The sequence below is a fragment of the Dryobates pubescens genome, chromosome 24 (genome assembly GCF_014839835.1).
Source record: "Dryobates pubescens isolate bDryPub1 chromosome 24, bDryPub1.pri, whole genome shotgun sequence".
Classification (NCBI taxonomy): domain Eukaryota; kingdom Metazoa; phylum Chordata; class Aves; order Piciformes; family Picidae; genus Dryobates; species Dryobates pubescens.
In genome coordinates this window covers 12,302,345-12,317,077 of record NC_071635.1, presented here as the reverse complement: position 1 = coordinate 12,317,077, position 14,733 = coordinate 12,302,345, and the positions used below count along the sequence as shown (strand labels likewise).

Sequence of the window (14,733 nt, the reverse complement as noted above, 5' to 3'; positions counted from 1 at the left end):
CTCTCTTTTTTCCCCCCTTTTTTTTAACATCTGACTTAATTGGAAAGGTTTTTCTTAAATTACATTTTCTGTAAGGGGAAAAAAAAATAGAGAGCCTGTGGTATTTATAAACCTCACAGTGTTTCCCTGCAGCTATAAACTGTCTTTTATTGCTATTGAAGTTGAACAATATAAATGACTGCAGAGAAAAATGTGCCTTGAATTCATCACTGAGGAGATTTTCAAAGGAGTTCAGAAGTTTGGCCTCTAAACTCTTCTCCAAGTCGAATTGAAAAGCAAACAGTTAAAATGTCTGCACCTAGTATGACTTGGTAATTGTGGCCCTTGGACCTTTGGATCTGGAACAGGTAGCTCAGGGATGTGGTTGAGGCCCCATCCCTGGAGATATTCAGCATCAGACTTGATGTGGCCCTGGTCAGCCTGATCTAGTTGGAGGTGTCCCTGTTGAGTGCAGGGGGGTTGGGCCTTTGAGGGTCCCTTCCAACCCAGGGCAATCTGTGAATCTTGGGGTCCTTTGGACCAGAGGAAACACTTGACTTGAATATTTGTCACTGAGTAAACTCTATCCTTACTTTCTCATTGATGTTTTGTCTCCATTTTCAGTTTCTGTGGAGGACAAGACACCTGAAGAAGCTGCTAAGGAACCCTAAAGGTACTCAGTACAATTGGAGCTGTGGTTTTCCCCCTCTTCACCTTCCTTTGTTAGTCAGTTAGTGACAACTGCAGGATGTGGTGAGTCTGCACATGCACTCTGGTGGAGAACATTTCTTTCTGCTCCCAACAAGTACACTGCCAAAAAGAACTTAACCAAAGTGTTTCTTATGGTTTGGGAACCATTGCTGGCATTTTTTAGAGGCTAGGGAGCAAAACTTCCCTGTGTCAGCTGACATGCTGGGTGACTCCCTCCCCCCTCCCCAATAAAAAAAACAACACAAGAAAATGTATTTTTATGAATATGGCATCATCAGTGTAACAAAAGTGTCTCTTAACTACATTCTGATTCAATCAAGGTGAGGGAAAACAAACCCCCAAACCACTAAACGTTTATAAAGCATTTTACTGCTTAGTGCTGGAAGTTTGCTGCTGGGTTGAAAGCCAGGATGATTTTTCCCTCCCTGTCCCCCCACCCCCCATTTACAAGTCAGAAGCCACAATGTTAGGGCAGAACTATTTATTTATGTATTTATTAGTGTGTGTTTTGATTGCAAAGACTTTAGGGTACAGAACTTAACTTTCAGTTTGCAATAATATAATATTATAATATTATAATAATAATATATATTACTATATATATTATATATAATAGTATAATATATTGTAATATGTATTATATATTATAGATAATATATCTTTTATTATATAATATAACACTCTAATAATATACATTGTAATAATCTAATAACCTAATATAATAATAAGCAAATAATACTTTAGGGGATAACTAACAGAAAAGGAAAACAAAAAGAATGTTGATGTGAGAGTCCAATTAGTAACCTGGTTCTCTTTACATTGCCCCAATAATTATTCAGTGAAGGGACTGAAGCAGTCATAATGTATGAGATCCTCAGATGAAGCCCCAAATTGATGCCAAGGGCACGCCTGAGCAAGAATATGCAACTGTTCACCTTTCCTTCCAGAGTACAGCATTTGTGCTGTGTGTGTGTGTGGCTGTTGGCCCCAAATTCACACCACTATGAAGCTACTTAGGTCAGTAATCTCAGCAGAGACAATTGGTTTACCTCGTGCTTAAAGTTAAGCAAGTAACTATTTGTAGAAGTAAGGCTTAGTGGAATGTGTCCAGCGTGCAGGGGAGCTCATTTATACCTGAGCAACAGGGCTGAAGATGAAGGATTCCTTGAAAATGGAGCTTTGGATGGAATGGAATGGAATGGAATGGAATGGAATGGAATGGAATAGAATAGAATAGAATAGAATAGAATAGACCAAACCAGGTTGGAAGAGACCTTTGAGATCACTGAGTCCAACCTAGCATCCAACACTATCTAATCAACTAAACCATGGCACCAAGCACCCCATCCAGTCTCTTCCTAAACACCTCCACTGGTGGTGACTCCACCACCTCCCTGGGCAGCCCATTCCAATGGCCAATAACTCCTTCTATGAAGAATTTCTTCCTAATATCCAGCCTAAACTTCCCCTGGCACAGCTTGAGACTGTGTCCTCTTGTTCTGGTGCTGGTTGTCTGGGAGAAGAGACCACCCCCCACCTGGCTACAACCTCCCTTCAGGTAGTTGTAGAGAGCAATAAGGTCTCCCCTGGGCCTCCTTTGTTCCAGGCTAAGCAACCCCAGCTCCCTCAGCCTCTCCTCACAGGGCTGTGCTCCAAACCGCTCCCCAGCTTTGTTGCCCTTCTCTGGAAGGGCTGGTGGCAGCAGAGCGAGCCTTCACCAGCCATCAGCTAAGTATGATTTACACAGCAGCAGTGGTTATAGGCTGTCATCCCCTTAGCTGATAACCTGCAGTCAAATGTACAGTGTGCTTGGCATGTTTGCAAAGACAAAGAGCTGATGAATCAAGTCTGTTTCTAAACATCATTATTTGTTGTTGTTGTTGTTGCCTCTAAACCAGATTCTTTCATTCTCTTTTTGTCTGTTCTCTTTTTCTTCCCAGTAAGCAGTGCTGATGCCTTTGAAAAGTTGAATGGAAACATTTGTGGCCATCAACCAGCTGATTCCTGTGTGAAACCTCATACTCTTCTCCGCAGACACAAAGGATTTTGTGCAGTCTGTCATACCACACACTGCTCATTAGGACCAGTATTCAGTGCTGCAACAGACAACCTAACACGACTTGAGGTGGTTAGAGAGACGCTTCTGTGACTAACATCTCTGCTTTAGAAAGTAGCATCCCAGTGATAACTGTCAGAGCACCTTCCAGCATGTAATAACTAATCCCTGCTAAGGGAAGCAGTAGACTTAACTGAAACCATGTCAGGTGAACTCCCATCTAGATATTTGTGGTCTTATGGACATTGATTTCATACTTTTTGGTCCAAACTGTGGTGCACCGTTACACCATTGTGACATTCCCTGCTAAAATGTCAGTGAAAGGTTTGAACTAAGTTAAAATCTTAGACAAATTACCTGTTAGCATTTTGGAACTGGGCTGCAGGGAGCACAGCAGCTTTGCCTGCTGCCAGGCTTGGGTTTGCAATTGTAAGCATAGGGCATTTGGCTGTACATGATCTACTTTTCCCCCTGCACAAACATTTTAGATGCTGCCCTTCCTTGCACACTGCTGCCCAGGAGTAAACGTTTTTAAGGCTCCTGCTTTGAGGACAAAACCTGCATGGAAGTAGCAGCAATAAGTACTTTGTAGCATGAAAATGCAAACAACCCCAGCTGAAGTTACCATTATTGATCAAAGTGCTGGCTCCTACCTTGGGGGTGCTGGGCCCCGTTCCTACCAAACCTTAGTCAGCCTGCTGTAGTCCATCTGTGTTGTTAGCAGTGGCATGCAGTGGTGGTGGAACAGCATGGAGGTTTGAGAGAAGACTCCTGTATAAATCATGAGGAATTTAGGCTATGGTGAAGCTCCTCTCAGAGAGCACTTGCAAGTGGCCAGCAAAATCCTGCTGGAAGGCTGTGCCGCAGGTGTTCAGATGGATGAGGATTCTTAGGGGGTACTAAAGAACAGAATAGCTAAATAATCATCTCTTCTTAGTATTATCTGGACAGCATCAATTAGTAAACATTAGTATTACCTATGACAACATCTATAATGAATAATGGGTTGGTATGACACTGTTCTCTAGCCCTCCCTTGTGCTCTGTCCATGACTGTGCACCTACTACAAACCCGAGACCCACAGCAGCCATCACAGAAGGATGATTATTCTGAACTGGGGCCAGATAAAGGCATATTCCACACATTGCTATGGGAGCTGTGAACCCCAAGGTGTATCTGACTGCCTTCTCCTCAAGCAGAACTTTGGAAAAGTGTTGACAAGGAAACTGCAGTGTTACATTCCTACCCAGGGCACAAAGCAAAGCTCCTTCATCCCCCCACTCCCGTTGTAAAGCAAATGACAATGGTGTTCCAACAAAAAAAAATCCAGCCTCTGGCCCCTCTACCTGCTTATTCCTGTACCAGGAGTAACTGGAATAATGCAGAAGCCAAATCAGGCTCCTGAGCTTCAAAAAGCCATACCACAGCCTTCTGCATCAAGTTTAAAGCCACTGTGACTAAAAGCAATTTTTCGTAGGCAAAGCTACTGGAATAAAAGTCTTAGAGTGATGTTTTGTTGGCTGAGAGTCTATCTTCATTTACCTGGTAGATTAAACACCCTGTGATGGGTGCACGCTCTGAAATGTTCCACTTCCTCATCTTCACTAATTCCCAGTGAAGGAAGCTGTGTCTAGTTTCTGCAGCTGGCAGCAGGGTTGCTGAAACTGTTGGCTTTGCTGAATGGCCATTTATCTCTGGAGCTGCCCTGGTACGTGGCAAAATGTCTTAGCCCTTGGGAACAGGTGCCTGAAGAACTGAAGTACAACTCACTGAGTGCTTTCCAAAGCTTTTCAACCTTCCAGTTTCAAGCAATGTCAGCCTGCCAGGAGAGTTGGTACAGATGTTTCATGACAGAGATCCTCTTGATTGATTGTTTTAATTAAAGATAAGAAGAACCAAAAAAAGATATTACTGTCGAAACCAAAGGAACTAAGGATATATTACAAGCTCTAGCTGCAATGCCATGTAGCACAGCATGGTTTGCTTCAGCACTTGATTATCCTGGATTAATAAAAGAGAGATTTTGCAGTTTGTAGAGGGCCTTGCTGCTTATCAGACATGGTTTATCTTACAGGTTTAGGTGATCCCTGGCCATCACTGATCACTCTTGAGTTATGCTAGCATGGAGTCAAATTACCACACAGGTGAATGTTCTGTGTATTCTGCGAGTGAGCTGGGGTTGCTTAGCCTGGAGAAGAGGAGGCTCAGGGCAGACCTTATTGCTGTCTACAACTACCTGAAAGGAGGTTGTAGCCAGGTGGGGCTTGGTCTATTCTCCCGGGCAAGCAGCACCAGAACAAGAGGACACAGTCTCAAGCTGTGCCAGGGGAGGCTTAGGCTGGATGTTAGGAAGAAGTCCTTCACAGAAAGAGTGATTGGCCATTGGAATGTGCTGCACAGGGAGGTTGTGGAGTCACCATCACTGGAGATGTTTAGGAAGAGACTGGCTGGGGTGCTTGGTGCCATGGTTTAGTTGATTAGATAGTGTTGGATGATAGGTTGGACTTGATGATCTCTGAGGTCTCTTCCAGCCTGGACCATTCCATTCCATTCCATTCCATTCCATTCCATTCCATTCCATTCCATTCTTCACCCTCAGAAAAGTGAAAGTTTGAGTTGCTACACAAAGGCTGTGGTGAACCACAGAGTGAAAGGGTCATGAAGCAGAATAAGACCACAGCAGAGAGCAGATACAATGCAAGACTAAAGGAGATGGGGAAAGGTTTGCTCCTGACAATACACTTCAAAACTTGGGAGTAAAACTTTGAGATTCCTGGCTGTGTCCAAGCAGTAAATTGCTCCTCTGCACTCAGCAAGTATCTGTGAAACCAGCTGGCAAAGCATTTGACTCCCCTCTAGCTCTAGTCCTCCTGAAGGATGGCAGTCTGTTGCTGGTAGCAGCAACTGCTGGAGACAGGTGAAGTCTATCTGGTAGCTCCACTTCTACTTTTTGCCTGTGTTGATGTCAGTGTAGAAATTCCATTTTATTTTCATTTGCTTCTTAAAAGCTTGGGACAATGACTTAAAAAGCTCATTCTGTCTGCTAGTTGGTACTCAACATTTGGAAAAATCTCAGAATGAACTATTTTAACCAATATTTGTTGTGCCTACATCTTGATGATGTAATAAAAGACTATTCCCCACCCCCCCAACCCCCCACCCTCTGTTTTTCTGGAAGAAAAATCAACCCACAAAACACCAAAGAACCCAAACCAAGCCAAGAGCTTAGGCTGTGGTTTTTTTCCCCCACCTGTTTGTTTCTCTTCTCTACTCTTCCTCATAAATTCTAAGCCACAGAGCCAACTTCTGTTTTACCAGAGAGCTGGAAAGGACACTGAGTTCCTACCAGCTGAGTGATGACTGAGGAGATCAGTAGTTTATTTTGCTGTTTGCCAGCTGATGAGCAACTGCACACATATGATGCAGCTGAGTACCACTGGGAGGACCATAACTGGCTACCCCAGGGGCTGTTTCCTTTCTGCTGGTGGTTAGAGGGCTGAAGAGTGAGCCAGGAGCACCACAGGAGGAAGGCTCAGAGAGCACAGGCGTGTATGGGGTGTGGGGAGATGTGCAGGGACAGAGAGCACTTTGTGTGAAAGGACAGAGGGCTAGTGTCACTTGGCCTGCTGGCCATGGATTAGCTCATTCCCACAGCATGCTGTGCCCGGTGCCACCTTAGGAGAAGTCTTTCTTGGCTGTAAATTTTGTTCTTGCCCTGCTCACCTGCTGTAGAAGATGGAAGGTAAAGTCCATCCCAGAGTGCCAGGCATCCAACATCATGGGAACCTGCATTCTGGTCTTTACCCCTTTGTTTGGGATGCTGCAGGAGATGTTGCCTCCTCCAGCTTTATTGGGATGGAAGGAAGGGCTGAAGCTGGAGATTTCTGTGCTGGAGTTGTTCCTGCCATATTCTTGAACCACAGGTAATTAAACAGGTTGTTGACATGGCATGGTTTGCTTAGTTGTTTAGGTATCTGCTAATGTTCTCCACCCCCTTTTGATATTTTACCAAACTCAAATGGTGGCTTTAGCAAGCTCTGGGAGGCTGTTTGTGAGTTATTTTCAGCAGCTCTTGTATGACAAACAAACGAGAAGCTTCCAAAAAATAGAAGACTCTTCCTCATGTGGTCTGTTAGTTGTTTGCATCAGCTTGATGTGCAGATTCATTGCCTCTTAATTACCTAAAAAAAAAATCTTCCTTGTACAATGCTAAATGGGGTTTTGTTATTTTAAACCTGTGTGACTTAATGGCATTCTAAAAGCTCGGCATGAGCTCTGCTTGTGCTCTGGGAAGCGCGCTCTGCATGACCATAGGGGCTGTGCTTCATCTCAGGAAGTTGGGCTGCCTGTACTTTGTCTTCTCAGTTCAGCTTTGACTGCAGTATGCAAACCAATTAAATTAAAGGAGAAAATACAGAGAAGAAGTGGAAGAGGAGAGACAGTAATATGGACCAAGATCACATTTCCTCCTTCTCTTTCTGTAATGAAATTAAATTACTGATGTCTGTGGAGATTCACTGACACCTTCCCATAATGTGATTGATTTTATTCCTCCTTCCCCCCCCCCGGCTTCTTTCTTCCTGTATAAAGCTATTTTCTTTCTCACCAGTTATTGGGAAATGTTATTATCCAGCGAGGGCTAATTGAGACTAATTAGCCATTGGGCAGCATGCACTCACATAATCAAGCAGAAGAGGGCAGTAAATCAAAAGCAGTGTGATTGCTAAAACCCAGCTCAGAGAAAGAATCCCCAGCCCCAAAACCTGGAGCTGAACAATACAGGAAGAAATGAATAATGTATGCCTTCTTTTTCCCCCCCTTTTTTAATGCAGAAAATTTGCTTCTTTTTCTCTCTCTCTTTCTTTTTTTTCCCCCTTGTAAGTTTAATTGTGGTTTGGAGACCATCCAAATCATACAGATCCTTTTCATCCTGCTGTTGTAGCCCGTGACTGGTTTCCAATGCAATGTGTTTGGTGCCAAGGCTGTTACAGTACGAGAGGAGCCAAACCTGGAGCAACTGTTCAAGGCTTGACAGTTCTTGCCAATGGGGACACAATGAGGCCGGGTGTGAATGTCTTTGTTGCCATTTCAGTGATTAATGGAGTTCTGTAAAATCAAAATGGGTGAAGTCTCGTCCCTTTTCGCTTATTACAAGTACCAGCAGCGGCAGGAGGTTACACAAAGTATTCAGCCCTGGTTATAAACAGAGAGAGGAGGGCTTTGAAGTTGTTACTCTAGGAGAAAAACCTTAGTGGTTTGAGTCCTGTTCCCATCCCCTGCTCCTTTGCTGTCAGCATGTCTCTTCTCAGAATCTTGTCTTCTGCACCAGTTCTGAGAGATCCTCGCTCTGGTAATGTCCACATGAAGCCATTTACTGCTTGCAGAGCTCAAATGTTCCCAAATGGAAAGTAGTTTCCAATGCTGAAATATGCTGTGAAAGAAATTTCTCTTAGAGTTCTTTCCAGTAAAACAGTGGAAACCAAATGAGTCTCTGTAAGAAATTTCTTCTCCCCAAAATATCACAGTTTCCCAAGAGTTTTGCTGTATCACAGAATCACCAAGGTTGGAAGAGACCTCAAAGATCATCAAGTCCAACCTGTCACCACAGACCTCGTGACTAAACCATGGCACCAAGTGCCACATCCAATCCCCTCTTGAACACCTCCAGGGATGGTGACTCCACCACCTCCCTGGGCAGCACATTCCAATGGCTAACAACTCTCTCTGGGAAGAACTTTCTCCTCACCTCCAGCCTAAACTTCCCCTGGCACAGCTTGAGACTGTGTCCTCTTGTTCTGGTGCTGGTTGCCTGGGAGAAGAGACCAACCCCCTCCTGGCTACAGCCTCCCTTCAGGTAGTTGTAGACAGCAAGAAGGTCTCCCCTGAGCCTCCTCTTCTCCAGGCTAAGCAACTCCAGCTCCCTCAGCCTCTCCTCATAGGGCTGTGCTCAAGGCCTCTCCCCAGCCTCGTTGCCCTTCTCTGGACACATTCAAGAGTCTCAATGTCCTTCTTAAACTGAGGGGCCCATAACTGGACAAGGGACTCAAGGTGTGGCCTAACCAGTGCTGAGTACAGGGGCACAATGATTTCCCTACACCTGCTGGCCACACTATTCTTGATGCAAGCCAGGATACCATTTGCCTTCTTGGCCACCTGGGCACACTGCTGGCTCATCTTCAGCCATCTGTCAATCAGCACCCCCAGGTCCCTTTCTGTTTGGCAGCTCTCCAGCCACTCTGACCCCAGCCTGTAGCTCTGCATGGGGTTGTTGTGGGTCCCTTGTGAGCATTCTGCTTTCTGCTACATCTAAACTAAAAATCAATATGCCATGCACATCCCACGTGGGTTTTTTTTTCCTTTTTAAATGAAAAGGAGATTCAAGTCCTCTTTCACACTTATTTTAACTCCTAGCCTTTCTAAAATATTTCAGCCTCTGTAGTTTTAAAACACGTCTCAAATGCAGCAGCAAACTGCCACAGGCTCTCTTCCCCTGTATCCATGCAATTCCTTCCTTCTGAAAAGCAAAGCAAATTGATTCAAGGGTAAAACCCTGCCCCTGACAGGCTGGCTTCAGCATTGCATTGCTCTCCTGCTCTAATAGCCTAACTCCCGTGGAATTAGTGGCGTTACAAGCCCTGCAATACCTGAGAGCAGAAGCTCCTTGTGCTTACCTACTTCACAAACAAAGCAGCACCGAAACTCTAAGGGAGGGAGGGGTGGTGCCTGGGTTTTGGTTTGAGGTTTGGTTTTGGTTTCTTCTAACTTGTGTGCCATTAAGGAGAAACTATAAAGGAGGAAGAATGAATTCACAAAAGATTAGGATTAGACATGCAATTGAAAGGACTTTACTGCAAAATGTAAGCTGCTTTAGTAGCCCACAACCTGAATAAAACCAAAGGGTAGATTGGAAGTTTAAATCAGAGTTAAGCTGACACTAGCCATGCATCTTCACTGCTCAGAAACCTTGCATTTCAGGGCAACAAGTCCAAAACTTTGCTTTAAAGCTGTCAGGTCCAGAATTCTTCACAGATGGATTCTTTATTTAGCTATTTGTCCTTGGCAATAGAAATACATGAATCATCAGGTCTAGAGACCTCAAACCAGGTCCTGTATCCCTGCAGAAATAACTCCTTGCTTGCTCATGTCAAGTTAACTTGGTCCCCAGGCTGGGGTGAGGAAGGCATCTTCCCTCCTGCCCTGCAAGCAGGAATGGCTGTGGGATATGTGTTGCCTGCACCTGTAAAGTGTAAGCACAAATTTGCTTTCCAGGATGGACTTTCTAGGGATGCATTCTAGGATGTATCTGTGGAGAAGAGGAGGCTCAGGGGAGACCTTATTGCTGTCTACAACTACCTGAGGTGTGGTTGTAGCCAGCAGGGGGTTGGTCTCTTCTCCCAAGCAACCAGCACCAGAACAAGAGGACATAGTCTCAAGCTGCACCAGGGCAAGTTTAGGCTGGAGGTGAGGAGAAAGTTCTTCACAGAGAGAGTTGTTAGCCATTGGAATGTGCTGCCCAGGGAGGTGGTGGAGTCACCACCCCTGGAGGTGTTCAAGAGGGGATTGGATGTGGCACTTGGTGCCATGGTTTAGTCATGAGGTCTGTGGTGACAGACTTGCTGATCTTTGAGGTCTCTTCCAACCTTGGTGATTCTGTGATTCTGTAATATGGAGGCTATGAAAAATTAATGGGGAAAAGAAACACACAAGAAAACCAAAATATCAACATCTTTATTTTAGAAATTATCAACAGTTTTTACTGTTGTTCTGCCTCTAGATTTTTCACAAATCAGTCTATGTCCTGCAAACCTATCCTAGGAAGTCAAAAATAACCCCTAATTACACCTGTAGAGTTACTGCTACTTAATTAATAATGGTTTACAGAATGGACAGGCTGACAGAAGGGTCGTGGGACCCTCGGTCCCTTATTTCTTCTGGGTCATTTCTTCTGGGTCTGAATCAGGGTAACTTTGCCCTTCCATCTGAACCACCAAAGGCAGGGAGCTCAGCACACAGAATTAGAGAGGCTACAGTCTTTTTTTACCCAGGACCAGCTTTTAAAAAGCAATCAGACCAGCTTTCTGTGTGCAAAGGGGCAGAGAAGCATCTGTTGAACTGCTGACCCCATGTTAGCACACAGCAGTGTCCCAGCAATCGCAGTTTTGAATGGACTTGCAAGTCTAGCTCAGGGGTGGGTGACAAGGGCTGCATCACTTAAATAACTTAATCACTTAAACACTTAAATAACACTTAAAATAACTTAAATAAAACACTTAAATAACTTAATCACTTAACCCCTGAAATGGGTTGTCCAGGCAGGTGGTGCCTGCCCAGGGAGGTGGTTGCCCAGGGAGGTGGTGGAGTTGCCGTCCCTGGAGGTGTTCAAGGGGAGATTGGACGTGGCACTTGGTGCCATGGTCTAGTTGTGAGGTCTGTTGGAACAGGTTGGACTTGATGATCCTTGGGGTCTCTTCCAACCTTAGTTACTGTGATACTGTGATACTGTGGTTGAGGCCCCATCCCTGGAGGTGTTTAAGACCAGGCTGGATGAGGCTCTGGCCAGTCTGATCTAGTGTGAGGTGTCCCTGCCCATGGCAGGGGGGTTGGAACTAGATGATCCTTGCGGTCCCTTCCAACCCTGACTGATTCTATGAACTCCAAAAATCATCCAGCTGAACTGACTCAAATCTCTTGGTGGCCTTGCTTTGTTTGTTTGTTTGTTCTTCATTTTGAATTTTACTACTTTTCAGCATAGCTTTCCAACTAGCTTAAGGTAAACCAGAAAGAACTGTTCCTAAGAGAAATACAGTCCTCCACATGAAGAGTTGATCTAGTTTCATTTAAAAACAAACAAGCAACAACAACAAACCCAAACAAAAACCAGCAACAAATAAATCCAACCAAAGAAAAATAAGCAGCAGCAGAGAAAGAAAGGAAGATGCCATTGTGATTATCCCAAACCAGGCTGCTTTTCTCTGTGGAGCAGCATAGGTCAGATGAACACCTGCTAAGACTCCCTCCTGGAGAGGTGCTGTTGAGCTTGTACTGGAAATAGCTGCACAGCTCAGCTTGTTATAAGGCAAAATGAGAAGTGGGAGACACATAAATAGCTTAAGGGCAGCAGAAACATTTGTCCCACGGTATCCAAACAGAGAGTGAAGAAAACCTGAATAAAGAGCACTGCATAGGCCAGGTATCAGGAAAACAAACACCAGCATTACAGAAGAGGCCACTTAAAGTCTATCTCTAGAGCACCACTCCATGCTCAGTGACTCCATGAAGGAGCTACCAAGATGTACAAAGCTACCAAGATGTTCAGCTGATGGTGGGCCTGTGTTTTCAAAGAAGCTGTCAAGTCAGGGCTAATTGAGGGCTAAGGATGAGGCTGACAGCAATTACTTCTGCCAGGATGCTAAAGAATTTCTATTGAGGGCTAAAACTCCCATTCAGCTAGACCCATTTCCAGTCTACAGGGCAATTTTTGCTGGGAACCCCTTAATCTTTTCCTCCCCAAATCCTTTTCTTGACTTGCTCTTTATTTTATGTTGTCAGCTGCTATCTCATATCTAAGCCAAATGCCTATAAAAAGTGAACTTCAATGGCCCACTCTGTGAGACACTAACTTCACACTTTTTGTTGATACAATTTGCATGATAGAACGTTAACTACAATGCTGTAGCTTCTAGCAATAGCATGGATATCAGCTCTGTGGTTAATACATCATATTCCCCCTCCCCCAGTTTGAGACTTCCTTGTAAAGATAAAAGATCTAGAAGTGACATCTCTTGTCCTCTACAGAGCAGAGAGAAAACTGACATTTCATATTGCTTAGTGTGAAGTAGTAGCAAATTCTGTAATTGATGACAGCTAAATCTTTGCCTTATTAAATGTCTGGCAGGGTTGGTGTGTGGTAAGACCTCTGTTTTCCTGTGGTGTGTGTTATTATTACAAAGTGATGGCTAAGTTTAAGCTTACAGCTCAGTAGTGGCCACTTATGTAGGAGGCTGCCTGATAGCAGCATCAATTATTAATATTGCCTGACATGTTCTTGGAAGGAAAGAATCTCCATTGTTTCCATGCTTCAGGGCACAAGCCTGAATGTTTTTAGGGCTACCTTTATTGTCAGCGAGGTGTTTCTGAGATCCCTGGGGAAAATAACTGCCCATGTGGCAGTAATATGCCAAGGGCAGAAGTTGAGGACTGGGAATCAGATGTGATGGAGGAGGAGGTGAACAGGAGGGCCAAGGGAGCGGTAGAGCTGGATGGTCAGACGGAACCTGAGGTAGCAGAGAAGTCCTTTCGCACGGATGGAGGTGAAGAGTGTGTGTGGGTGATGTCGTGTCACCGGGGCACAGCTGCTCAGCGCCGAGGGCTCCTGTTACAAAGGAGCGAGTCAGACTTTACAGCGCACAGACACCAGGGGGCCCAGAGCAGTTTGAGCTGAAAACCTTCAGCCTGTGGAGCCCCTTCTGAGCTGAAAACCTTCAGCCTGTAGAGCTCCTTCTCAGCTGAAAACCTTCAGTCTAGAGTTCCTTCTGGTGAGGTGGCTTTCTTGAAAGTCTCCTTGACAATGTATTTGGGTTTTTTTTTTGTCTGTAGTGAAAATGTAATGCAACCTATTCAGCTAAAGCTCCTCCAATACTGCGAGGTGCAAAAGAAGGGTATATAACAGTTGTTCAGTATTGTGAAGGAGAAGACTAATTCTGTGCCAAACTTGTCAGATCAGGCTAGATGGACGACATACTTGGTTTATGAGCAGACTCTGACAATGACATATATCTTGTATTGACAAGGGAATAACAAATGTTGCATTATGAATTTGGCTAGTTTTAAAAACTATGCACTCTTAAAAAAGCCAGTTGTGATTGTGAAGAGAATTTGAAACAGGAGCCAGTTCTGCACACCTGAGGTTCCCTAGCTGCTCAATGACAGCAACAAGGCTAGTGAAGGGCCTGGAGTACAGGACCTACAAAGAGCATTTGAGCGAGCTGGGATTGTCCAGTCTGGAGAAGAGAAGGCTGAGAGAAGACCTCATTGCACTCTACAACTGCATGAAGGGAGGTAGAGGAGCCGAGGGGGCAGCCTCTTCTCCTTGGTCTTAAGCGACAGGATTAGAGGAAATGGTTTCAAGCTATGCCAGGGTAGTTTTAGGCTGGATATTGGGATATACTTCTTTACTGAAAGGGTTCTCAAACATTGGAATAGTCTGTCCAGGGCAGTGGTGGAATCACTGTCCCTAGAGGTGTTTAAGCAGCTTGTGGACCTGGCAATGAGGTCTTGGGTGACAGGTTGGACTAGATGATCTTTGAGGTCTTTTCCAACCTTGTTTATTCTATCCTATCCTATCCTATCCTATCCTATCCTATCCTATCCTATCCTATCCTATTCTATTCTCTATGCTATTCTATGCTTATTCTATTCTAAGCATGCATCCGTGTTGCCCCTTCAGTGCTGGGTGAGGGCTGCAGTGGATGATCTCTTTCACCCAGGTGTTTTTCTGTGATCTTGTGACACAGGGACAGCTCACGCTCCTACAGTCCCTAAACAATTGCAGGAAATAATTATATCTCTTCGTTAGGTTGGGAGGGATTTTTTGAAAGCAGGCAACTCTTTCGCTGCTTTCCGAGGCAGGGTGGCGGCAGAGGGTCACCAAGATCTCATATGCCACAGGTTTTCCCCTCAGCCTCACGCTGTGTGTTATGTATATTGACTTTCCTCAGCTCTGAACACGAAGACTCAATCCACCCATAGGGAGAAGGAGGGAAGGAACCAGCAGGGAAGGAAGGAATCTCCAGGTAAGGCTCGACGCCTCAGGGCAGCTTGCAGAAAGCCCAGGGCACGGCTCCCAGCAAGGATAACCGCGCCCCGAGGGCAGCGTCGCGCCCCGGACAGGGCATGGGCGCCGGCGCGCCCCCGCGCAAGCGCGGGGCGGCCGCGCATGCCCGCAGCGCCCCCGCGCGCCGGGCGGCACGAGCATGTGCAGAGGCGGC

The 14,733-nt window shown here is 45.1% G+C and overlaps 1 protein-coding gene across 1 annotated transcript in view; it reads left to right on the top strand.

The window, feature by feature from the left end:
- MGARP (mitochondria localized glutamic acid rich protein) overlaps positions 1 to 3,874 on the top strand; it is a 21,825-nt gene extending 17,951 nt beyond the window's left edge. The window contains exons 6-7 of the mRNA XM_054172574.1: positions 604 to 652; positions 2,631 to 3,874. Of these exons, the coding sequence (XP_054028549.1) occupies positions 604 to 650 (47 nt within the window). The 3' untranslated portion in view covers positions 651 to 652; positions 2,631 to 3,874. The remainder of the gene's footprint in view (positions 1 to 603; positions 653 to 2,630) is intronic.
- Positions 3,875 to 14,733: the final 10,859 nt, after the last annotated feature.